Source organism: Oratosquilla oratoria, chromosome 4 (assembly GCF_046742065.1).
Source record: "Oratosquilla oratoria isolate Oo_2021 chromosome 4, ASM4674206v1, whole genome shotgun sequence".
Classification (NCBI taxonomy): Eukaryota; Metazoa; Arthropoda; class Malacostraca; order Stomatopoda; family Squillidae; genus Oratosquilla; species Oratosquilla oratoria.
Genome location: NC_134780.1, coordinates 22871497 through 22898887, shown reverse-complemented (window position 1 = coordinate 22898887; position 27391 = coordinate 22871497). Strand labels below are relative to the sequence as shown.

Genomic DNA, 27391 nt, shown 5'->3' with positions numbered 1-27391 from the left:
TATTCCTTGCCACTTTATATGGGTCTATCTTTCAGGAAATCATTCATTCATTTACACATTCTCCCTTTAAGTTTTCTGACATTTCCCAATTTCTACATTACTATTTTGTGTAGCACCTTATTGAAAGCCTTCTCCAGGTCCAAGTCTACAGTCTGTCCAACCCTTTCATGTAGCACATTCAACACCCTCAAATAAAAATACATACATCATTCCTTTCATGAATCCAAATTGATTACCTACTATGCTTCCTTTCTCCACCAAATATTTAATCCACCCATTTTCACATTTTGGCTATTGTGTTGGTTAAAGATCTATCTATATACTATGGGTTTTCCCCTTCTTACCAGAGAGGTAGCCAAAGTCAAAAGGCATATATCCACCCCCTCCTATTTCATCCCCACCCTTTCCTACCTCTCATTTTAGCTCCTCATGGATGAGGGGTCATCCCTATATCCTGCCCAAGGCCTGGGGCAGAAGCAATGCAGCAAGACATATCACATTCACAGCAAGGTCACTTCATTTAACCATCAACACCCCCTCTGGGTGGTGGAGTTTGGGAAAGTATGTGATAGGAGAAACTTGAAGGTAAATGTGGGTTAAAGCAAGGTGATGAGATGTACTAGGGGAGAGGATGGCAGTGATTTGGAAGTAAGTCTTATAAGAGAGAAGCTGGAGGAAGTGGATATCTTTAGGTATTTGGGGTTGCATGTGGCAGGAAAGGGAGTGGAAGTCAAAGTAAATTGTTGACTGAAAGATTGATATTTTGACACAGCATGAAGGGATTTCTCCCCATTTTCTCTTTTTTTGTATAACAGGCCAGAGAGAGGGGTCACCAATTAAGTGAAGCAGCCTTGCTGTGGATGTACTGTGTCTTGCTGCATTACTCCTGACCCAGGGCAGTGGGCAGGATATTTGGATGACCTATCATCCATGAGAAGCTATGATGAGAGGGAGGAAAGGGTGGTGGATGGGAGTGGAATGTGTGGGAGTATGTCCCTTTGACTTGGCTAAGTCCTTTATAAGGGGGAAAAAGCTCTTGGTACAAAGAGATAGCTTCTGACTAAGGCAGTGGGTGGGGCCAGGGATGGCCTTTCATCCACTAGGACCTAAGAGATTTGTCAAAAGGGGAAGCAAATGGCTGTGGATGGATATGAGATGGTGGACAGTGGGTGAATGTCTTGGCTTGCTACCTCCGTTGTGAAGGGGAAGAAGACTTTTGATATATAAATAAATAAATATAAATATATATATATATATATATATATATATATATACCCCGTCTGGGGTACTGGCTGCATGTTATTGTAGCAAAGTAGCATGCAGTTGACACTTTAGGGTCTATATGGGGTGCCCCTACAGACCAGAGCCACACATAATTTAGTCTGTGATAGAGGAAAACTCTGTTCATAGAGAAATGAAAACACTTTTATACTACGACTGTCCCTCCATTATGCTGTCCCCCAACCCCTTGTTACTGTCCTGTACCATTTCTCTGAGTATTCATTTCCTTTTTTCGCCTACCCTGTGGTGAGGGAAAAGAATGCTACGACCAAGTTTTTCCACTTGAGTCACGAGAGGCAACAAAAAATGGAACTGGGGATGGGATTAGGAGTCCTGCTACCTGTAGCCCCAAAGGGGAGATTCCTAAAAAAAGTAAAGGCATAAGGGGTCTGGTAGTTTTCCAACCAGGGAGAGAAGGGGTGGCTATACTAATAAGTGAAGAGATAAGTAAGCATGTAGTGGAGTGGAAAGAGGTTTCATCAAGGTTGATGTGGATGAAGGAAGGGAGAGGTGGGTTTTTGAAAGTGCGTAAGGGCCTGGTAGTGAGAAGAGATTAGAAGAAAGGGAGGCTTTTTGGGAAGATGTAAATGCTTGCATAGAAGGATTAGGGAGAAATGTCAATGTAGTTGTATTGGGAGACCTTAATGCTAGGGTAGGAAACGAACCAATAGACAGAGTGATTGGGAAGTATGAAGTTCCAGGTAAAAATTGTAGTGGAGAATTGATGGTGGAGATGTGTCTTGAAAGAGAGTTGATGGTAGCAAATACAGTGTTTAGGAAGAAAGCCAAGCATAAGTACACATGGAAGAGGGTGGTGGACAGAAGGGTGGCAGATAGAGCATTAATGGACTATATAGTGGTGAGCAGGAGTATGGTAGGAAGAGTTAAGGATGTACATGTTCTAAGGGGAGAGAGTGGGGGAATATCAGATCATTTTCTGGTGGAAGGTAAATTGAGAGTGGAGAATAGGTGGAGAAAGAGGAAAAGGGCAGAAGGTAGGGAGGTACTTTGAGTGAACTGTTTAAGAAGAAGGAGTATAAGAAGCCGAGAGAGGAATGGGAGGGAGTGAAGGATAGAGTAGAACTAGGAGTGGAGGAGGAATGGGGATGGTTCAAGGAGGGAGTCATAAGGTGTGCAAAGATGGAAGGGTAGTGAATGGTGGGATGAAGAAGCAAAGAAGGGTGTAGAAGAGAAGAAACAGGCATTCATAGATTGGCTACAAATTAGGATGAGGGAATCATGTGAGAGGTACAAAGTAAAGAGAAGGGAAGTTAGGCATAAGATAAAGGAAGCAAAGAGGAGAGCAGATGTGATATGGTGTAAGAGTATAACAGAAAATTTTGAAAGTAATTAAAAGATGTTTTGGAAAGAAATTAAAAGAGGAAGAGGAGGCAAATCAAGTAGAGAGGAAAAGGTAAAAGGTGCAGATGGAGAGATGATAATGGAAGAGAAGGCAGAGAGAGGAAGGTGGGCAGAGTATTTTAGGGAGTTGCTAAATATGCAGGAGGATAGGGAGGGAAAGGTAGTTGCAGTGGGAAGCGCTAAGAAAATGACTGTGATGAGTGAGGAACATGGAAGAGAAATAGGGAAAGATGAAGTGAAAGCAACTGTTAAGATGATGAGAGCAGGTAAGGCACCTGGGTTGGATGGATGCTATGCAGAATGTCTGAAGAAAGGAGGTACAGTGTTGGTGGACTGGTTGGTGAGGTTATTTAATGTTTGTTTAAGAGAGGGTAGAGTGCCGGAGGACTGGAGGAGTGCCAGTATAGTTCCACTTTACAAGGGAAAGGGGGACAAGTGTGAGTGTAGTAGTTTCAGAGGGATCAGCTTGTTGAGTGTAGTTGGGTAGGCTTATGGGAGGGTCTTGATTGAGAGGATTAGGAGAGGAACAGAGGGAGTAATTGGTGAGGAATGGTGTGGTTTTAGGACAGGTAGGGGTTATGTAGATCAGATTTTTGTGGTAAGACAGATATGTGAGAAAGCTATAGGAAAAGGTAAGGATGTTTTTTGGGCTTTTATGGATCTGGAAAAGGCTTATGACAGGGTAGACAGGAAGGCACTGTGGGAGGTACTGTAGATATATGGGATAGGAGGAAAGCTGTTAAGAGCAGTCAAGAGTTTTTACAAGAGTAGTAGAGCTTGTGTTAGGATTAGAAATGGAGAGAGTGAATGTTTTGAGGTAAAGGTGGGACTTCATCAGGGATGTGTTATGTTGCCCTGGCTGTTCAATCTATACATGGATGGGGTGGTGCAAGGTGAGTGCAAGGGTAGTAGGTCCAGGGTTGCAGATGGTTAAAGAAAAAGGAGAAAAGTGGGAAATAAGCCAGTTGTTGTTTGTTGACAACACTGCACTTATAGCAGGATCAGAGGAGGGATTGAGGAAGTTTGTGACAGAGTTTGAGGTGTGTGAAAGAAGAAAGCTAAAGATAAATGTGGGCAAATGTAAGGTGATGAGATGTACAAGGGAAGAAAGTGACAGCAAGCTGGAAATGAGCATTAAGGGTATGAGACTGGAGGAAGTGGATAGTTTTTGATACTTGGGTGTGAATGTGGCAGGAAAGGGAGGAGTGGGGGTGGAAGTAGAATGTAGATTGAGAGAAGTGAGTAAATGCCTTGGTGGATTAAAAAGTGTAATGAGGAATAGACATCTGGGAATGGATGCTAAGAGGAGGTTATATGAAGGAGTGATTGTGCTGACAGCATTGTACGGGGCAGAAACATGGAACATAAGAGAGGAAGAGAGGAGTTTGAATGTGTTTGAGACGAGGTGCCTGAGAAGTATGATAGGGGTTACTAGGCTAGATGGAGTGAGAAATGAGGAGGTGAGGAGGAGAACAGGGGTGGAAAGGGAGCTGGGAGATAGGGTTGATGAAAGAGTATTAGGGTTGGTTTGGACACATGGAAAGAATGAGTGAAGAAAGATTAGTAAAAGAAGTGTGGAAGGCAGAGGTGGAGGGAGTGAATATGAGGGGACGTCCTAGGATGAGATGGATGGATGGGGTGAAAGGGGCATTACAAAAGAGGGGAATGTCTGTTGAGGAAGGACGGGAGAGGACAGAAGATAGGAGTGAATGGAGAAGGGTTGTGTATGGATGATGATGTGATGCATGAAGGGAAGTGGGTGGGGGCTGGGGGATGAGGAAGTATGTATGAGAAATAAGGGATTTTTCCCTGTCTTCTCCTTTTCTGCATGAGGGGATGGAGAGGGGGGGGTCGCCGAATTAATGAAGCTGCCTTGCTGTGGATGTGCTGTCTTGCAACACTGCTTCTGACCTAGGGCAGTGGACAGGATGCAGGGATGACCTATCATCCAGGAGGTGCCAAGATAAGAGGGAGGGAGGAGGGTGAGGGGAGTGGAATATGTAGGGAATGGAATGGGTGGGAGTGGTGTCTATGCCTTTTTCTTTTTGGCTACCCCCCCGTGTAAGGGGGAAAAGCCTTTGGTATATGTATGTATGTGTATATATATATATATATATGTATATATATATATGTGTATATATATATATATATATAAGAGGGAAGGGGTTGGATGGGAGTGGAGTATGTGGGGATGGAATGGGTGGGAGTGGATTTCATGCCTTTGTTTTTGGCTACCTTCCTTGTAAGAGGGAAAGAGCCTTTGGTATATGTATGTATGTATGTATATGTAATATATAGGAAAAGAGCTATATTCATGGTGTCCCATCTCTCTCTCAATCAACCAAATTTACTTTTTTTCTTTCTTTTTTTCTTTTAGGCTATTCTATGAGTTGATACATTTGTATGGACAACTTCTGTCACATAGTGCAAGCGTTGGGCTGTTTCTACATCATCAACATTTGTCAGTATATGTGTGGGCTGTCCAAGGTGCCTGGAGTTAATCGGTTAATATTTTGTTGTCATTCACTCTTTGAGGGTGGGTACTGTCAAAAGACATGCATCTAAGAAAGACCTGGTTCTATTTCATAATGTTTTTATATTTCCCAGGCTTGTATGATATCTAGTGAGAAAAATGACATGTCAGAGAGCATTTTTGAGCATATATACACTATGAAGTACCTATAACCAATACCTGCCTAAGACCTACCTCTGCCTCAGTTAGGTCATGTCTATGAGAATGAGGAAGGCAAAACCTGTCAGCCAACCCTACAGATATGTGTATATAATATGTAAAAAAATATTCAAACATAACAGCAATGATACAAACAGTGTTTTCACATACACATACTAATTGTTCGGTAACAGACTTGCTACCCACCAATCTTTAGTATATACAAACCTATTCCTGCAAACATTTCATGCCCACCACTGGTAAATTTATACATTTGTATGCTTTCTATACAAAGGCTGATAATTTCCTGGAGTAGAATTTTCAGAAGCCTGGAATATGTCTAGCTATGAGGTTCACAGGTAAACAAATACCTGACTACGTTAAAACATCCCATTTCTTTTATATAAAAACTTATGACATTTACTATACATGAAAAATTATAAAAATTACTGAAGTAGTGTTTAATAGCTTCTTGTAAAGCATACCTGGATTTGTCCTAAGCTCATATACATTGTCAGGAGATTCTAACACTGTACTATCTAAAATCTACAAGAACTACTTTAGCCATAAGGCAATAAATTATTCTGGTTCTATACTGAAGTACAGTCAATTGCTATAATAAGTCATGTCTCACTATCACCAACAGAAAAATACACTCTTAACAAAGGATAGAGCTACACATCACCTACTGATAAAATGCAGTTAGTGTTCACCATTTTGAATTAAGTTTCGGTAAAGGTATTGTAGAATCAAATCACTTGTTCAAGACTGCCACTTCTGATAATGCAGAGGCAAAAGCCAGTGGAACTGGTTATAAACACAATCATAATCACTTGGACCAACTTGGTTGAATGGTATTAGGTGGAGGCAAAGTCTTGATTGAGTAACTTGATTTCAGTAAAACAATGCGAGGAGCCCACATAAGCTTTAGCAGTCAAATGTACATATTCCAAACCTTTCTACAATTACTTACTAACAGTCCTTCTACAAAGCTGATTTACTACTCAGCTCGAAAACCAATACTAGTGAAAGACATACCCAGGCACATTACTTTATTCTTGGATAGACAGATATTGGAAAAGGAACACAGCAGAGTCAATTCTTTGCAGTGCAATGCCCTACCAACTTGTATATGAATCCAAAACAAACAAATTGGGTACTACGGTGACATTGCACTACAGCTGACAGCTGCAGTGTCTCATTAAGGCACACCTCGTAAATGCAAGAGTTTTGTTATATAATAATAAAAATAGTTTCCTCGAGTTTCGTTGACTGGAAACTCACAGCCCCACAGGCCTTCTCATAGATCTCTCTAGGCAGAAACCTTGCACTGTTGTCTGTGTTGTCTTAGAGTGAAACTGTTTCTATATCACCAGCTAAAAGTAGTAGGAGGAGGGAGAACTTGGTGGCTGTCAGGTCACCTTATGTAGAAAAGTGAAAGAAATACAAATGAAGTTGATAGAGTGATTTTAGGTCTGGTCCAGAGACCAAGAGTCTGTCCCTTAGGGCTGCACCTCCTGATGGAGATGCCTTGCAAATGGGCAACAGAAAGATGATTCTCCCTGCTGTTCCTCTTGCAGGACCACCACCACTGGCATGTACCTATCATAGGTCCCCCTTGATAGACATACTCTACTGAAACTCCATACCAGGTGAACATTAACAACATACTATATAGAAATGTTATCAAGCCCCCCTTGTTTTAGTCCACTTGCATAAAATGGTAGTTCTGTAAATCATGCATGTTGGAGTTATCACAGATTTCAATTCTTAGGGTCTACAGAAATTGTATCACACCTTTGTTCACATATACTGCAGGATCCGAAGTTCTACAGGAACATAGTTATACACATTTAAAGAATGAGACACAAAGATAAGCAACATTTTCAGAGGACATTATTGACAACATTTCTGTATTGCATACATTGTTAATGTATACAAGACCTGGTATGGAAGATGCAGTACAATTGTTCTCTACAAGGGTCTACCTGGATAGCAACAATACTCTAAAAACAAACACAAACAACACAACACACACAAATAAAAAACACCCCCAGTGAGATAAAAGCCCCTACTACTAGAAGCCATCCCCACCAGCATTCCTGACGAGAGCATTCCTGGTGAAGCGTTTGCCAATGGTCTCTACGTGGTATCCAAGATCAATAAGTGCCGAGTGGTTCAGTATCCTCCGTCCATCAAAGACAAAAGCTGGTCTCTTCATTTGCAGCAGCATTTTGTTGTAATCATAACTCTGGGAAATGGGTAAAAAAATTCATTAAGTGGAGATATGAAACAGGGCATTAAAATCATAAAGCATTTTCACACTACAACTGTGAATAAAAAACTTGGTAAAGATGATTAAATGTAAGGTAAAGTTACAAAATCATTCCAAGCAATGATAATAATAGTGGATATTATCCTATTCATAACTGGTATACCTGAGATGGTGCACTGACTGCATTGATTATATGCAATCAATACTTTAGGGATTTTAGCAATACACCATAGATATACAGCATTCTTTTGCGACAGGAAATTAACCTCCATTTCGAGGAATACCAAGTCACCTAACTTCAAATATCCCTTTTCTCCACTATCGTATATAGGAAGGGCCTCTTAACCCTTATAAGAGAAGTAGCCAGCCAAGGCATTTGCCCAACTGTTTACATAGTATCCCTCCACTCTACTATCTATATACTGTGGCTTACTGCACTGCCTCTGACCTGGGCAGTGGGCAGGAGACAGGGATGACCCTTCATCCACGAGGAGCTGAGATGAGAGGGAGGAAAGGGTGGTGGAGTGGGAGTAGAATGGGTGGGAGTGGGTGTGTGCCTTTGACTTGGCTACTTCCCTTTCATAAATTATTCTTAATTTTCTTGCATTGCCTCCTGCATTACTTTGCCCTGTGATTTTTCTTCTCTGACTGTAGTATAGTTTGTGAAGGCTGGTAGTGTGGTCTGTTGTAAGAGCTTAGTTTCTTGTATTAGTGCAATGTGTACTGTTTGTGTAGGATCGATTGCTGCTCTGTAAATATCTTTGTAATTCCTTTAACACTTATTTGTTGTGTATCTAAGATGTACTTCTTTTGTGTTTGAAGGTTTTGGTGAAGTTTTAACTGTGTGTGCAGGCAGCACATCCAATTTGTTGTATATCATTTAGTGATGAGATCCTAGTTGGCTGAACAAATTAAAGTGTAGCTATTTGTGGTGAAGGTCAGGAGTAATGGCAGTCTGAATCCTGCCTAGCAAGTTCATGACCTGAATTTACTAATTTAAATTCCATGCAGATGTGGAGGGAGTGAACATGAGGGGATGCCCTAGGATGAGGTGGATGGATGGGGTGAAGGGGGCTTTGGGGAAGAGGGGAATGTCTGTTGAGGAAGGACGGGAGAGGACAGAAGACAGGGGTGAATGGAGAATGGTTGTATATGGATGATGTTGTGATTGCATGAGGTGGAATGGGCGGGTGGATGGGGGGTGAGGTAGTATGTGTGAGCAAAATTTGACGCAGCCCGAAGGGATTTCTCCCCGTCCTCTCATTTTATGCAATAGGGGGACAGAGAGGGGGGGGTCACCGATTTAATGAAGCGGCCTTGCTGTGGATGTGCTGTGTCTTGCGACACTGCTTCTGACCCAGGGCAGTGGACAAGGTGCAGGGATGACCCGTCATTCAGGAGGTGCTAAGATAAGAGGGAGGGTGGAGGGGTGTGGAGTGTATTCAGGGATGGAATGGGTGGGAATGATTTTATGCCTTTTTCTTTTTGTCTACCCCCCTTGTAAGGGGGAAAAAGCCTTGGTATATGTATGTATGTAAATTCCATGCTTCACAAAATCCTCTGTATGGAGGTATAGTCCTAACCTCCCCTGAGAGGAGGACTTTTTGTGTCAATGAACCAAATCTAAATAAAATGTGGTGCATTCTGAGTAGACCCATAGGCATTAGAGATGTGTGGGCACAAGTGATGGCAAGTGTGAAGACATATTGGTTCTGAGGTCACGAGCATGTAAAAGATACAGAAACACAGATGCTGGTGTGCTGCTTTCCTTAACCAATTCGATACGACACCTACGTAGGCATCATGAGGCGCGAGTGGGTATACGAAGATGCCAGTGTCGGCATCTTGGTATATATATTTTTTATAGTTGTACATGAGTTACCCCTGGATTCTGTGAACTGGTTTGATCACGCTTTCAGTGTTTATTATTACTCAGAGTAAAGAATGAGTAATACAGCAGTGACTATATCTTATAATGCAAGTAGTGTGATGAATCTTACATATGGCAGCCAATGCTGCACATGAGAATTTGACTCGTACTGAAGTGGTTAATGGAATAAAGTAATAAGATTATAAAATGGAAGGAAAATTTACCTTGAATTCATCCCATTCTGTCAGTATAACAATTGCATGAGCCTCTTTGACAGCTTCATAGGGGTCATCACATATAGTGATAAGTCTTTTTACACGTTCAGGTTCTGAGGTCATTGCTGCACTTGTCAGGTCTTGTAGTATCTGGTCTGGAGCCACCTAGAAAATAATACATAAAAATATATCAAAATGGAGTTTTACAAAAAGAATAACCAATACAGCACTCTCTCTTGAATTCTTAAGTAAAAAAAAAAAACCATAAGTATGCTTTCTTGAAACTGAGGAACAAATATATAATGGGAATGACAAGTTTTTTGGATGGGTGTAGAGTGGGTTTGATTTGTCTCTGCTACCTCCTTATAAGGGGGAAGGCCTTTTGGTGCATGCACATATACAGATCATTCAAACTTACTTTAGGGTCATAAATGTTGAGATGTGCACCTTCTTCCAAGAGATGGGAGCAGACATACATGGCTGGGCTTTCCCTTGTGTCCCCTGTATTCTTCTTGAAGGCAAACCCAAATACTGCCAAGGGCTTATCAGTGACACTATTGAAAAGACATTCCACAATTCTTTTCGCAAATCTGGAATATAAAAATCAGAAAAAACATACATCAAAACCACACTACAGGTAAATTATTCTATATGAATTCTGTCTCTGATGTATAGTTGGACTGTATCTTTCATAATGGTGCTTGTGATCTTTCTTCTGTCTATGAATGGACAATGTGTTGTATTAAAGTAATGAATTGTAGTTATGTTCCAATTTGAAAACCAACACCACCCACAAGTAAAATTCTTGAACTTATAATCTAAAATCTAGTCCAATGCCCCAAAACACAAAAATTTCTCACCTTGATCTCTGATATTCATTCATGTTGATAACTTGTTGCCAATAATTTGCTACTTCAGGTAGATTAAGACATTCAGCAATGTAAACGAGATTCAATAAGTCTTTCTGGAAGCAGCTACCACCAAAACCTAGGGGAGAAAACAAAGGTAATGAAACTCTATGACAGCAATGTACTTTGAAGTTCATATGACCACAAAAAGAACACACTTGAAAGAAAATAATTTCTTAGGATTATTGGCTTATTACAAAGGGGGAAAGGCCTTTTGGTATATTGATGTATATACATTTCTCAAACAGGAGATTGTAAGGGGATGATTGTACACATGGTGCTGTATGGAGCAGACTTGAAATTTAAGGAAGACAGCAAGGAAGTCTTAACATGTTTAAGATGAGGTGCATGAGAAGTCAGGTATGTGTTACAAAGATGGATAGACTGAGAATTATGAAAATGAGTCAGAGAACATGGGTGGAGACAGCTGTTGGACAGGGTACATAAAAGAGTAATGACATGGTGTGGCTATATGGAAAGAGTAAGTGAAGAAAATATGGAACATTGAAATGGATGGATGAATTTGAGAGGAACACCAAGAATAATGTGGATGGACAGGGTAAAAAGAGTGTTGGATGAATAAGGAAAATCTGTCAAGCAATGAAATGTGCAAAAGATTGAAGTAAATGGAAAAACACTGTTAATGGATGAAGGAATGACATGGCCTAAAAGGTACTTCTCTGCTCTATGATTTTTTTTCTGTGAGTGGATGAGGAGGTTATGCGGATATACGGGATAGGAGGAAAGCTTCTCGGAGCTGTCAAGAGTTTTTATGAGAGTAGTAGAGCTTGTGTCAGGATTAGAAATGGAGAGAGTGAGTGGTTTGAGGTAAAGGTGGGACTTCGTCAGGGATGCATTATGTCACCCTGGCTGTTCAACTTATACATGGATGGGGTGGTGCGAGAGGTGAATGCAAGGGTAGTGGGTCAGGGATTGGAGATGGTTAAGGAAAATGGAGAAAAGTGGGAGGTGAGCCAGCTGTTGTTTGCGGACGACACTGCACTTGTGGCAGGATCGGAGGAGGGATTGAGGAAGTTGGTGACAGAGTTTGGGAGAGTGTGTGATAGAAGAAAGCTGAAGATAAATGTGGGTAAAAGTAAGGTGATGAGATGTACAAGGGGTGAAAGTGGCAGTAATCTGGAAGTGAGCATTAAGGGAGAGCGACTGGAGGAAGTGGATAGTTTTAGATATCTGGATGCAAATGTGGCAGGAAAAGGTGGAGTGAAGGTGGAGGTAGAATGTAGATTGAGAGAAGCGAGTAAATGCCTTGGTGGTTTAAAAAGTGTAATGAGGAATAGAAATTTGGGAATGGATGCTAAGAGGAGACTGTATGAAGGAGTGATTGTGCCAACAGCACTGTATGGAGCAGAAACATGGAACATAAGAGAGGAAGAGAGAAGGAACTTGAATGTGTTTGAGATGAAGTGTCTGAGAAGCATGATGGGGGTTACTAGGCTTGATAAATGAGAAATGAGGAGGTGAGGAGGAGAACAGGGGTGGAAAGGGAGCTGGGAGATGGGGTTGATGAAAGAGTATTAGGATGGTTTGGACACATGGAAAGAATGAGTGAAGAAAGACTAGTAAAGGAGGTATGGAGGGAGTGAACATGAGGGGACGTCCTAGGATGAGATGGATGGATGGGGTCAATGGGGCTTTGGGGAAGAGGGGAATGTCTGTTGAGGAAGGACGGGAGAGGACAGAAGACAGGGGTGAATGGAGAATGGTTGTATATGGATGATGTTGTGATGCATGAGGTGGAGTGGACGGGGGAATGGGAGGTGAGGTAGTGTGTGTGAGCAAAGATTTTGACACAGCCCGAAGGGATTTTCTCCCCGTCCTCTCCTTTATATGGGGGGACGGAGAGGGGGTCGCCGATTTAATGAAGCGGCCTTGCTGTGGATGTGCTGTGTCCTGCGACACTGCTTCTGACCCAGGGCAGGGGACAGGGTGCAGGGATGACCCGTCATCTAGGAGGTGCTAAGATGGGAGGGAGGGTGGAGGGGTATGGAGTGTTTTCGGGGATGGAATGGGTGGGAATGATTTTATGCCTTGTCCTTTTTGGCTACCTCCCTGGTAAGGGGGAAAAAGCCTTGGTATATGTATGTATGGATGAGGACAGAAGTACATACATATACCAAGGCTTTCCTCCCCCTTACAATACAATAAAACTGTGGGGGTAAACAAGCTCTAGCCATCATCCCCTGCTGGGGAGGTGCTGTGTCTCACTGCAGTACCTTTGACCCAAGTAGTGCAGTGGAGGCACTTCACCTATGACTGGCTGTGGGATGGGTATGTGTACTGATTAAGCCACTTTCCTTATAATGGGTAAAAGGCTCCTTGATCTGTATGTACACCTAGGTCTCTTAATTAACACTCGCCAATCACCACTTGTGCAGACATTTGAGCCCAGGACATAAACTCACCTTGGGCATTGGCCTAGGGCATAAAACAACACCAATTCTTGAACTGGTGGATAAGTCCTGTGCCCAAAGGTCTGCACAAGTGGCGGTTGGCAAGTGCTGGATGAAGAGACCTTGGTGTATGTATGTACACAATACATATTCAGACAAACACAAGACCTACCAACAGATGCTTGCAAGAACTTGGGTCCAACTCGAGAGTCGTGTCCCACAGCTTCAGCCACCTGTGACACATCCGCTCCTGTAGCTTCGCATACTGCTGAGATGGCATTTATACTAGATACTCTCTGGGCCAGGAATGCATTGGAAGCCTTCAAAGGAAATCAATCATGTCAATGGTCTGTTGTCAAATGAGATATCAGTATCCACATTTCACAAATTACAAATATATTAAAATATATTTTCTGAAAAGAAATGGACAGTTGTCTGTTGCATTTGTGTGGGATCTGCGTTATTCAACCAACTATGAGAAAGAGGAGGTGGGAATGAGGATGAAGAGAGGGGAATGAGGATGAGGAGGGAGGAATAAAGAGGAAGGGGTAATGAATAAAGAGGAGGGGGTGAGTGGGGAGAAAGAAGAGGAAGGGTGAACAAGGAGCATGAGGAGGGGTGAGTGAGGAAGAAGAGGCAGAGGGATGAATGAGGAGCACCAAGAGGAAGAGGATGAGGAGTGAATGAGGAAGGGAAGGAGGGCTGAATGATGAGGAGGAGGAAGAGAAAGGGGGCTTCAAGTTCACCCACAACAAACTGCTTTCGACAAGGTCACGGAATAAGTGAGGTCATTCTGTGTTTGGTATGCTCCTCAAGTACAGCTATTTGGAATATCATTCTACCTGTACTGATTCATGAAACAACAACAAAGGTGCTCATCAAAGAGTATATAATCATTTCAAATACTTCCTTAATCACATTACTATTAGAACTTAGCAATAACAAACTCCAAGATTGCATTAATTTTCAAATTACCAATTTGGAGAGTTCTGAGGACCATGTGTTTGTAGTAAGAATCTTCTTGGCAGGAATCCAGTGCTGGTAAATCCATGACAGCTCTTCTATTGCCTTCGCTCCACCTTCCGACTCTTCTCCACCAATGAGCACACGGTCAGGGTTGAGCAAATCCTCAATAGCAGTGCCTTCAGAAAGGAATTCTGGGTTGGAAAGAACCTGAAAGTCGTATTGAAGAGACAGGGTAGAATTATATTAGTATTTCATCAGTAAAAAATCGTTCTTCTATCCTTGGGGACAATATCTCACTGAAGAGGTATTTATCTAAGTGTAGTATACAGGAGAGGAGCAACACTCATTGGGTCCCATGTCCTACTCTCCTGTTTATCATACATGTACAGATTCTAACTTAATCTACATCATTGATTTCCAATTACCATATCTAGATTTGAATACATGTATTGTTCCAGGTTTTGGCTGCATCATCTTCTAAGCTATTCCAAGTATTTATGCATCTATATGAAAAACTGTATTTCTTCACAGCCTTTAGACACATGGTTTTTATTTGTTTGTTCCCATACCTCTTATAGCCCTCCTATCAAAAGATCTCTTCTGTCAATGACATCATACACATGGTGTAGGAAAAAGCCATGGAAGGCAGCAGAAAGGAAAGACAGAAATTATGAGGAGTCAGTATTCTTTTTAAATGGAATATATTCTCCAATCAAACAGAATGCTGTGCGACTGGTCTATTGAGATGTCACTAAAGCACCTCAAATGTTGACAATATAAAGTTTACGTAGGCAACATCCCATACAAAATATGACAAAACTGTGATCGTCAGTTAAGTGTTACTTTGAGTTTTGCTGATTGGGAACCCACAGCAGATAGTAAAGGCCCTTGAACCTTCCCATGGATCCGTCTGGGAAGAAACCTCGAACTAATGACAGCATTGCACTTGTGTGGAACTGATTTTAGAACACCAGCTGAAAAAAGCTGGAAAGGAAAGGTTGCCAGCTGTCAGCTCTCTACATATTAAGGTGGAAGGAATACAGATGACACCAATACAGAGATCTAGATCGCAGTCTACTGACCAAGTATCAGCCACATGGGGCTGCACCTGCAAATGCAAGCAAGGAGGCTGACAGGGTATGAAGATGGACCAGCAAGGAGATTTTCTCTGATACCCTTCTGATAGAAATAGGTTGTACAGGTCTCAATCACAGGTTCTGACCATGATACATTAAGTTACATAGAATAATAACAATACTGTATAATAATCACATATGACCTCATTCTCATACACCGTAAACAAAATCTCTCATCATTTGGAGTGCCCACACTCTCCTGCACAAGTTTTATGCAGTCAAATACTTTCTGATGACTAAAGAACAATCTCCACCTGAGAGAAAGACAGAGAGAGAGAAAATGAGAGAGAGAGAGAGAGAGAGAGAGAGAGAGAGAGAGAGAGAGAGAGAGAGAGAGAGAGAGAGAGAGAGAGGGGGGGGTGCGAGGGAGGGAGGCAGATAGAGACAGAGAGATGAAGGGAGAGGGAAATAGAGAAAAAGGGAGAAAGGGGGAGGGGAGAGAGGGGGAGGGGAGGAGGGGAAGGGAGGGGGAGGGAGAGTGTGGTAGGGAGAGACAAAGAGAGAGAGTGAGGAAGGGAGAGGGAGAGATAGAGATAAAGATGGAGGGAGAGAGAGATGGAGGGAGAGAGAGATGGAGGGAGAGAGAGAGAGAGAGAGAGAGAGAGAGAGAGAGGGGAAGGGAGGGAGAGGGAGAGAGAAAGAGAGAGATAGAGAGAGAGGGTGGGAGGGAGGGAAAGAGATAGAGGGGAAGATGGAGTGAGGCAGAAATGAAGGGAGAGAGTGAGTGAGTGAGGGAGAGGAGGGATAGTGGGAGAGGAAGGAGAGAGAGAGAGAGAGAGAGAGAGAGAGAGAGAGAGAGAGAGAGAGAGAGAGAGGATGAAGAAAGAAACAGAGAGGGAGGGAGGGAGGGAGGGAGGGAGGAAGGGAGAGAGAGAGATGAAGAGGGAGATATAGAGATGGAGGGAGAGAGGGGGAGTGGGAGGGAGAGAGAGTAAGACAGGGAGTGAGAGATGGGATGGGAGGGAGAGGGGAGAGAGAGAGATGGGAGAGCAAAAGAGAGAGGGAGAGAGGAGGGAGGGTGAGGGATGGGAGGGAGAGGAGGAAGGTAGAGAAAACATACACATTCACACACTCCAAGGCAATTTGGATTTAGACAAAGACGATCATGCGTCACAAACTTAATGTGTTTCTATTCAAGGCTAATAGACGTAATACAAAAAAGAGATGGATGGGCTGATTGTGCATTTCTAGACCTGAAAAAAGCTTTTGATAAGGTGCCACATAAGAAATTGCTAAGAAATTAGGGTATTTTTTTTAGTTTCGACCATGGGCGCAATATAGCAATAGAAAATTAATTATTAATTTTGTAAATGCAATTTTGTGGGCGGAAATGAAAAAAAAAAATACCTTGCTACAAGCAAATATGCTAATGAACGAAGTCGGTCTTATAGGATTGGGACGCCATCTTGTCGTCTGTCAATTGACGGCCTTGGTACTTCCGACAGTACCTCGCCAGGTACATTTTCTTGAAGGAATGTTATGGAGCGGAGATACATGCATTCCTTCAAGCTGCAAGAACTTTGTATACCCCGCAAGCTTAGAGAGTGGTTGAAAAGCCCGCCAACGTCTCTCACGACGACGACAACGAGGACGAACCGGATCACATTTAATTTGCAGGTAATGATTTATTAAACACAGGTTAGGTTAGGTTAGTTTAGGTTAGTTTAGTTTAGGTTAGATGAATTTATCATCCTTTCATTTCTTCGACGTCGGCATCTATCATAACAAGCATGGCGCACCATTCGTCCGACACGACTTCGTTACTTACGAAATCTATTTTAGCACTTTTTTGTTTTGTTTTTTCCTCTCACAAAATTGCATATTACGTTGATACATTATAATTTACAAAATTAATAATTAATCTTCTATTGCTATGTTGCGCCCATGGTCGAAGCTAAAAATTTACCGAAATTAGAAACTCCAGGAGAATACTGGGCAAATTGCTGAAGTGGATAGAAGACTTCTTGCATGAAAGAAAAATGAGAGTGGTGATAAGAGACAAACACTCTAATTGGGATGAAGTGATAAGTGGAGTTCCACAAGGAACAATTCTGGCCCCAATAATGTTTGCTATATATATATTGATATGGATAAAGGAATCGAAAGTTATATGAGTTTCTTTGTGGACGATGCAAAATTGTTGAAAAAAGTGAACACTGTAGAGGATTGTGAGTCACTACAGAGTGATCTCAATAAAGTAAGGGAATGGAGTAGGAAGTGGGAGATGGAATTCAATATTACGAAGTGTAGTATAATGGAATTTGGAAGAAGCAAAAAAAGAATAGTGGGATCATATAAAACGAGAGAGAAAGAAATTAAAGATATAAAAAATGAGGAGAAACTTATAATTTAATAAGAACAATCAAAGTGGCATTTACATACCTTGATGAAGAAATGGTGAAGAAAATACTAGTCACTTTGATAAGACCAAGATTGGAGTATGCAGCGACGACGTGGTCACCAAGTACAAAAAAATGTATAACAAAACTTGAAAGGATACAAAGAACAATTACGAAATTGGCACCAACACTCTCCGAACTATCATATGAGGAGAGACTAGCAAAACTTAAGCTACAGACATTAGAGCAAAGAAGAGAGAGAAGAGACTTGATAACTATTTATAGAATCATGAAAGTCATAGAAACTATTGATAGAGAGGATCTAATAACATGGGATGGTAGAGATACAAGAGGACACGGAAAGAATCAAGAAAGACAGTTATAGAAGAAACCTGAAAAAGAATGGCTTTCCCCACAGGGTAATAGACGTTTGGAACAAGTTAGATGAAAATGTGGTGTGTGCAACAGCGATACACGAATTTAAAAACAGTCTAGATAAAACGAGATATGAAGACGGGACACCACAAGCCTAACTCCCCTTCCCGTAAAATACAACTAGGTAAATACACAAAGAGTAATTCTAAAGTATTTTTGGAGTCATAAGGCCTCTACGCGTGCCCCAACCTCTGTTCGCGAATATGTGTATATGAAGAAGACGAAGAAACAAGAACACTAAGAACAAACAACGACAAATAACATGCACATAGAGAAAAAACATAATTGGAGATCGCGTGAATTCTACAATCTTTATCCTACACACCTGGAAGGAAATGCCGGGTCTGGTGTTGGCCGTTAAAATGTTGATGATGGACTCTGCCGCGCGCACCGGCACAGTCGACTTCTCGACAACTATTTTGGGTCCCGTGGCGACTTGCGCAATTTTCCGTGAACAGGATTCCACGAATTTGAGGTCTGCAGCACGACCCTGAGAGATAAGAAAAAAATAAAATAAAATGGGAATATGGTATGAGGACAAGGTTTCCCGAAAGAAAATAGGATGAGAATGAGCAGGGAAGTTAGTGAAGTAGGGTGAGGGTATGGGCTGGGAACAGACGACCTTTGGGTCATCCGATAGGGAGTTGGCGGTATCGTGTAAATTTTACGACCTGAACAAAAACAGTATGTAATAATACGCTAATGTATGCGTGTGTACATATCGAATTAGTTATAATGTACACACACACACACGCACATGGACTTTCCACAGATGCATTAATTTGTGGAACATGTTAATTATATAATCCTAACAACACTGATGAACTCAAGAGCAAAGTTTGGTCAGTGGAGATACGGGGACGAGCCTGATGAGCACAGTTTCAACTTTGTCTACTACTACAGTGAGCAAATACATAAACAAGAACACGAAACGCTAAGATCCGATCAGTTGTTGACTGCCTGGGCCTCTGAAACTTAAGTTCATGGGAGCGAGCGAGTCCAAGGAACAGGTGGGGCAGCACCTTGACCCATCATACTAAGCAATGAGTAATGTGGTATTTGTTGCAGTCCTGCCAGTCTCATTTCCTGCTTCCAGATATGTACGACCATCATTGCATAAAATCTCAGGACCGTGGCTTCATCTCCATTCAATACCTACGTGCTGACGTTGCATACGCTAGTCGTTTTTCCACCCTTCAACTTACAGTATCTGTAACTTCATTCTTAGTATGGAGTGTCATTTATTGGTGGATCGACAGATGTCATCCGAACTCCAGCCTGTAGTTGGCATCGTGGGTGATCAGCCATGTACAAATGCCAAAAACAATCAACCCAGCGAGTTCTACATCTATGTCTGACACTAGATGCACATCAGCTCTTCGGATATTGCATGCATGCATACACTTTCTTTTATCCTCCTAGTAATAACGATATTAGTTAGGGGACGATGGACTACTTAGACACGACTACAAGAGGTGCTAGGGACAGAAAATGTTGGAAAACACTGCCCTGTACGTTGTTGTTGTTGTTGTCGTTCCCTAGACTGTCTGTCCGAGCAGTCCCGTCTCCCCAAGGAAGGCCACAGCCGAAACTGGGTTTTCCCACAAATCCTTTATAGAGTGTATGTTGTGTTGTTTGCGTGCATGATTGTGTATAATGCAGTCTTCCATTATGTGTTGTATGGTATGGGGTGAAGTGTTACATCCTGGGCAGCTGTTCACAACACGGTCGTCCAGCCTCTTCTGGTAGCTTAGAAGTGCTGGGTGGTGACCGCATCGCAGTCTGGCCAAGTGGACTCTGTCCTTTCGTGGGAGAGAGGATTCAGAAGGGTGGATATCAGGGGGTCTGGCATGCAGCAGTGTGTTGTCTTTCAGTGTGTTAATGGAGCGGTGAGTGATATGATTATGAATATGTTTCCGGAGGCTGGTATTTGGTGGTTGTGGAGGAAGAGAAGAGAGTATCTGTGCGTAATAAAGGTCTTTGGGTGTAGTTTTAATGTTTCTTGGTGTGTGTGGGTGTTCTGCTATGTAGTGTAGCGGGTGTGATGTGTTTGTGGTGGCTGCAGCAAGTGTTTGTGTGCCTCTCATGTCGAGGTGGTCCTTGACTTTGAGGACTTTTGTTTCATGGTGTAAATGGTCTGTAGGTGATGTATTTGTGCAGCCTGTAATTGTTTTTAGGGCTTTGTTTTGTATGATTTGAAGGGTGTTGTGGTGTGTCTCACTGAGATTAGGAGCCCATGCAGGACTCGCATAATTCATCACTGAGCGTATGCATTGTTTGTATATTGTTATATTAGTTTCTTTGTTTTGTCCAAATGTTGTTCCAGTGATTGACTTAAGTGCGTTAAGTCTAGGTGTGCATTTGTTTTTTATGTTTGTGAGGTGTTGTTTGAAAGACATGGATGTATCGTATGTTACACCAAGAATTTTCGGTGTGTTTGTGTGTGGTATTAGAGCGTTGTTGATGTAGAGATGAGGTATGTATTTGTGTTCTTTTGTCCAGTTGGTGAGAAGTGTTGCTGTAGATTTGGTTGGAGCTATTTTGAGTCTGTTTGTGATGAACCATGTGTTGAGTGTGTCAAGGTAAGGCTGGATTATTTCTGCAGCTTTGTCTGTGTTACGATGTGTGCATGTGATTGTTATGTCGTCTGCGTAGGAAGAGATTTGTATTTCTGAGGTGTCTGGCGTGGGTAAGTCATGCATGTATAGATTAAATAATGTGGGGGATAGAACTGAGCCCTGTGGTACTCCGTTCTTAATGTTTCTGATGTGCGATGATTGGCCATTATATGACACATGAGCATTCCTACCTGCCAGATAATTGGCCAGCCATCTTTTGGTGTTATTGTGCATGTCTGTGTTATTGTGCATGTCTGTGTTATATATTTTATTTGTTAGGTTGTGGCGGGGGATAGCATCAAAAGCTTTACTAATGTCCAATGTTATAAGAAGTGTTCTGTGGTGGGGCCTATCTGAATTGATGCCATCAAAAATTCTTTGTGTGAGGTTTGTCAGAAGAGTGTTTGTGGAGTGTAGTGGCCTAAAGCCGTATTGTGAGTCAGCAAGGGGAATATATGGTGTGACAAGTTTAAGTTGCTGTCGTCGGTTATGCCTTCAGCTTTTGTAAGGTTCTCATCGTTGTGACTAAACAGTAGCAGGTGTAACCTTCCCTACTGGCCTTGCATCTGCTCTTTCTCCTCGCACCTGAGCATCACTATATCCATTCAAAACCTCCCGAGCTCCGCCAATAAAAAGGATTATCGGTCGTCCTTGTAGGAGAGAATGTTTTGGGCGCCATCTTTGGGGGCTTTGAATACACAAAGACTCGGCTCCACGCCAGTGAAATGAAAATACACAAATAAATAAAAACATCATTTTGTGGTGAAGGTGGCTGAAAGTAAAATTCATAAATCCACATAGAACAACATACGTGCTAATCCCTGCTCTATGGGTAGGGTTGCCAACTCTGTTAAGCTACAATAAAGGACACAAAAACTTTATTGATATTTTTCTAAGTGGCTATAGATCATAATAGATGCCAATATTAAATGCATATGAAAATACAAAAAACAAGAATGAGAAGACATTTATTTTACCTTGATCAAAGAATTTTAATCTTTAAAACTATATTTGCCTTAGCTTTTTGCTGCCTTCAGAAAATTTGTATCATCTTTGATGTTTTTAGCGAATTCCAAGCAACTATCTTTTATGTTAAAATATATGAGTTCATTCTTAATTCAACAGATCATCAGTTCCTTTCATCTCCCCATTTAGATGACATTAAACTTAAAACTTTCTCATACGATGATGGTCTGAATTGATAGTACAAAAGAAACTATTTTGAAAACATTGATACATTTAAAGTCGATAGATTTCAAAATGAAATACCACTATCAGCTTTTTGTTTTTGAGTTTATGGAGAGTTCAGAGCTTTTGATAATGTCGAAGTTTCTTTGAATTAATACTACTTCATCAAAAAGTTCACCCATCTTTAATTTAAGCTTTCCTTCTAACTTCAAATATTCTACTACCTCTAGAAATTTCTGAAACTTTGGGAATGAATGGCCTAAGAAACTTAGGTTTGATGATTAGCCGAATGTTGAATTTTCATCGAAATCTATTATGTTTTTCCAAATATCTGATAATAACATGAAATGTTGGCACTACTATTACAAGTTTTCTCGCATAAATTTCACTGTTCTTCTGGTATTTATAACATATTACGGCTTGATTTTGTGAAGGGCTTCATCACTACCTTGTATAATGCGCCATATTTGTTTTGGTTCTTCGTGAGTTCAGTTGATAGACGGAGGTATTGCCTTTCCAAACGTCCAACGTCCTTTCTTCTTTTTTTTTTTTTTCTTTTTTTTTTTTTGTGATTCTCAGATTTAGGAACATCGTTTATGATTTTCTGGTTTTCCCTAAATGAATGCATTTTTTTTTTTTTATGGAGAATTGAGTTATACATAAAATGAGGCTATGCGGTATGCGGTCTGCTGTCTGCTGCTCTGTGCTTCTGGTATTGTGCGGACTAGAGTTGACAGAGTCTGCACCCTTACAAGAAATAAACACTTTTGCAATCACGTCTTGAGAGCAGGAAATTGAACTACCAGTCAAAACGATTTCAAAATACAGGACAGTGTAATTTCAAATGTCAATAAAGGACAAGGACAAATAGAGCTGAATAAAGGACTGTCCTTTGAAATAAAGGACGGTTGGCAACCCTATCTATGGGTATCTTTTTTATATCACTTACAAATATAATGTTTGCCAAAGGCATTCGATTTTTTTTTATAGGCTCAAAATAAGGTACAAATCAAATATACAAAATATTCGTACATATCACAGATAACTTCGACTGCCATTAGATGGCAGTACGGTCTATTGCACTAGCCCATTGTAAAAAATGTGGTCTTCAAGAGAAAACAATAAAAGTAAAACGAAAAAGAGTTGAAGTCCTTTTTTATAGTCATAAACTGGACAAAGGTGAGGTGGAACGCTTCAGCCAACAGTCACGTTTCCCTTGTATACTCAGCGCGCCCGGACAAATCACCAATAGCCGTTGGATTCAAACCCAAGTCCGCGTAGAGACAAGCAAAATCTAATCCAATAACTAACGTATTACAGTAACAGGATTCTAAGGAGTCAGTAAGAATGTGATGATAAATGCTCAACACTTCACAAAAAACAATATATTAATAAACAAGTTACAAACAATTACATAACTGAATGTGATGGGAAGATACAACACACTGCATTTAAGTTGGATGTGTTATGTATGCAGTTTTTTTTTCCCCGGTGTCGTTTGAGAATATTAACATGTAGCCAACATGCACGCAAGTAAATAATGTAAGCTCCAATATGAAAATATGCTTAATATAATTGGTCAACTGATTAACCATACGGGACTAAAAGTAAAGACCTTGTTGAAAGGTCCCGGATGCATTTCATATATCTGAACAAATTAAAATAAATCAACAGGCAGTGTCGTTATATAGCGTTGTGCATGTTTCAACACAAGAATTTTATGTAAAATAGTTGCATACTAGCAATAAAGTTTGTTTATTGGCAAGTGATTATATCAAGAGACTGGGGAAGTCGAAAGGGCATAAGGTGGTATTAAAAAAAATCTTATATAAATCCTTGGAAGGAAAATATCTATATAAGGAAAGATTTTAAGAATATCACCGTAAGATACGGTGGTATTCTTTAAAAATATATATTTCCTTATATAAAACTTTCAACAGTCCACGAGACTAGAAAAATAACCGATCAAGTGCTGCCCCACGCCTATCATAACTCTAACTTCCTTCCATTTCATTCTTACCTTACACTAAACCCCCAAATCCCCCCTCCCGTCCTCTCCCCCATCTTATCTATCCTGCCCTCAAACTAAACTATAAATCTTTCCCTTCCAAGGATTTATACAGGATTTATATGTGGAAATATCTTTTAAAGAATACCACCGGTAGTTTCTCTGCCAATTTTGGATTCATAAACCTAAAGTAGTTGAACAACATTTCCAAACACCGTAGAATCACCCCCACCCCCCAATAGCCCCATGCAGTCGAGAAGGTGCCCACATTCGCACAAACTCGAACGCACACGCGCTTGCACGTCACGGTCGACTCCGTTCGGTCTCGCTGGCCGTTGACTCAATGGAAGCCGAACGCTTGATGTTGATGGTGGCGTTGGCGACGGCAGTGGCTGCGTGCCGTGGGAACATCGTACTCCCTTTGCAGACGCCACGTACCACGAACATGACTCTACACCTCCAGCTCCATTCTCCTCCTCCTCTACCTCCCACCCTTCTGTCTCACGCCTCTCCACACTTTTACCCTTCACAGGTACGAGCTTTGTGTTTCTCTCACCATACCCTTCTGTTCAACTATGGGGAATACCCTATTCGTAGACGATTTTCAAGGATTTATTGGTGGACACACGATTTTTTTTTTTTTTTTTTCAGTTTCAAATGTGTCCTTCGGCGATAACCAGAGGTTCTAGGGGGACTGGATCCCTTCTAATGGAGTTCGATCCTTTGAAAGTGTGTTAGATATTTCATATGGGGGACAGATGCTTTTGAAGGGATTGGGATTCTTTTTAATAAGGGGGTTGAATCCCTCTTAAGGATCAAACCCCTTTGCATAGGATACATATCCCTTTCAAATTATTTTAATAATTTTAATAAGAACGAAACCCCTTAAAGAAGGCAGCAGAAAGGGACAGCAGTTATGATCAAATGCTGTAGAGCAGCGTTTCTCAACCAGGGTTCCCCGGAAGGTTCCGCAAAAGGTCCCTGAGGGTTCCGCGAGAAAAAGTGGGATAAGCTAATGCATTTTTTATTTTTTATTTAATTTCATATCTACTATAATAAAGTAGTAGCCTCTGTTTGTTTGTTCACGAACTCCTCCTAGGGTTTGGAGATAGACCCCCATAACCATATATATTCTGATACCCTGTCACTTCAGGTACTTGGATAACTATATTTAATTTCCAAAAAAATTATTTTGGTTAGGGTTAAGGGTTAGGTGGTTAGGGTTAGGTGGGGGTATGGTGTGGTAACACGCCACTAATGTAGTGTCCCCTTAACGTGCATAGCATTTTTGTGACAAAAACTATTAAACAAACCATTGTATGTGTCCATAAATATTATCTATGTTTGTGAAATTAATATAACCACAAACTATGATAGCCTTTTTAAGAAAGCATGTAAATGTAAAATGATTGTATAATCTTACCAAATGCTGAAATATTGACTGTTTTCATTTGATATTATCGCGGGCGGGCCAGTTCTAAGTTGTTTGTTTCAATTCTTCTCTTACGGCCGAGTACCGTTCATCATGTAGTGTTAACAATCCACTACAATGGTTAGGTTAAAGATTATTCACGAACTCCTCCTAGGTTTTTGTAGATAGACCCCTATAATCATATATATTCTGAAACCTTATAACCCAAGGTACTTGGATAACTATCTTTCATTTGTCTGTCTGTCTGTTTGTTTGTTCACGAACTCCTGGGGTTTTGGAGATAGACCCCCATAACCATGTATATTCTGATACCCTATCACTCCAGGTACTTGGTTAGGGTTGTTAAGGGTTAAAGTTAGGTGGGGTATGGTTAGGTTAGGGATTATTCACGAACTCCTCTTAGGTTTTTGCAGATAGACCCCTATAACCATATATATTCTGAAACCTTATAACCCAAGGTACTTGGATAACTATATTTCACTTGTATCTACAATGATAAAGTAGTACCCTTTGTCTGTCTGTTTGTTCACGAGCTCCCCCCAAACCATATATATATTCACCATAACCCAGGCTACTTGTATAAGTATATTTTATTTCCAAAGGGCGTCTCCCTCCTCATTTTTTTTTTTTTTCAACATTTTACTTTTGTTACATTTTCCATTGAATTATATTGATACGTGTAACTTTTCTCCACAAATTCTATCAAAACCAAAATGATCATCATTTGCCCGCAGCAACGCGCGGGTAATTTGGCTAGTACGTAATATAATTAAAACATAAGACACATTCTTGGTTATTGTAATAATGTAATATAGATATCATCCTACCTAACGTATTATCACGATGAAAATAAAATAAGAATGATATGGTACACGTGTTTTGTTTTGTTTTTTGTTTGTTTGTTTTTTTTGCACGGGTTCTTTGAGACATGCAAATTATTTTAAAGGTTACGCAAGGGTAAAAAGATTGAGAAACGCTGCTGTAGAGTGAAGAAAGGAAACGCATTGAGGGACTGAAAAGCGTTCTGAGAAATGGGTATTTGGGGATGAACGCAGAAATGACTGTATGAAGTGGTGAACGTGTCTAAAACACTGTACATGGCTGAGACTTGGGATATAAAGGATGTATAAATGAGAAATTTAAGTGTCCTTCAGATTAAGTTTTTGAGAAGAGGTTACGAAAATAGATAGGGTAAGAAACGAGGAAGTGAGGAGGAGAGCAAGGTTGGATAAGGAACTGGGTGATAAGGCAACTGAAAGAATATTGGGAAAATTGGTAACACTGAAAGAACAAGGAAAGACTAGTAAAAAGGAGTGTGCAAGGTAGAGGTGGATGGAGTGAACTTGAGGGGACGACCGAGGATGAGATGGATGGATGGGGTTGACGTGAGCCTTGGGTAAAAGGAATGCCTGTTGAGCAAGGGAGGGGAGAAAGCAAGAGTGAATGAAGAATGGTTGTGAATGGCTGATAAATTGACGCGCCCCGAAATAATTTCTCGTCTTTTCTATTTGCTGATGGGAGGGGGTCGTTATGTAAATGAATCGGTGGGGGTAAACCAGCTTCTGCTGTCAGGCCTTGCTGTGGAGGTGCTGTGTCTTGCTGCATTGCTTCTAGTTCGGGCAAAGGGCTGGTGAGGGGCGCGTGGATGTCCTTCATCCACCAGCAGCTGAGGTAATAGGGAAAACAAGTGGATGACGGATGTGTGTGAGATGTGTGTGAGATGTGTGTGTGTGTGTGTGTGTATTCACTTGGTCTTTGGATCACGTGTTGGACTCGTGATCGACAGCTATTTCCCTCCTGGAAGAGAGCTCAGAGCTCGTAGGTCCGATCTATGGGTAATGCTATGACCTTGCACACACACACACACCCAACTCCCCGCCCACGAGAGTTGGAGTAACACCCCTCAGCGCTGCGATACTGATATTATTTCAGCCCCGGGCGAGGGTCGAACCCGGACCTCCGTAGTGGCAGGCCAGAGCGCTAACCACAGCGCCATGTGTGTGTGTGTGTGTGTGTGTGTGTGTGTGTGTGTGTGTGTGTGTGTGTTTACCTAGTTGTATCTTATGGGAAGGGGAGCTATGCTCATGGGGTCCCGTCTTTGTATCTCGTACTGTCTAGTTTTCTCTTAAATTCGTGTATAGTTTTTGCACACACTATTGCTTTATCCAGTTGTTCCAGATATCCACCACTCTGTGTGGATTTTTTTTCAGGTCTCTTCTATAACTATCTTTTTTTGAATTTCTTATCATGTCCCCTCGTATTTATCTTATCCCAAT

General features: G+C 41.3%; 1 protein-coding gene across 3 annotated transcripts in view; it reads right to left on the bottom strand.

Annotated features, from left to right (window-relative positions):
• Positions 1-27391, bottom strand: part of sgl (UDP-glucose 6-dehydrogenase sgl) — a 92892-nt gene that overhangs the window by 24856 nt on the left and 40645 nt on the right. For all 3 annotated transcript variants that reach the window (XM_076183650.1, XM_076183651.1, XM_076183649.1), the window contains exons 4-10: positions 18195-18359; positions 13969-14166; positions 13166-13313; positions 10535-10661; positions 10093-10264; positions 9684-9839; positions 7409-7565 (exon numbers count right to left, since the gene is read on the bottom strand). In XM_076183650.1, the coding sequence (XP_076039765.1) occupies positions 7409-7565; positions 9684-9839; positions 10093-10264; positions 10535-10661; positions 13166-13313; positions 13969-14166; positions 18195-18359 (1123 nt within the window). The remainder of the gene's footprint in view (positions 1-7408; positions 7566-9683; positions 9840-10092; positions 10265-10534; positions 10662-13165; positions 13314-13968; positions 14167-18194; positions 18360-27391) is intronic.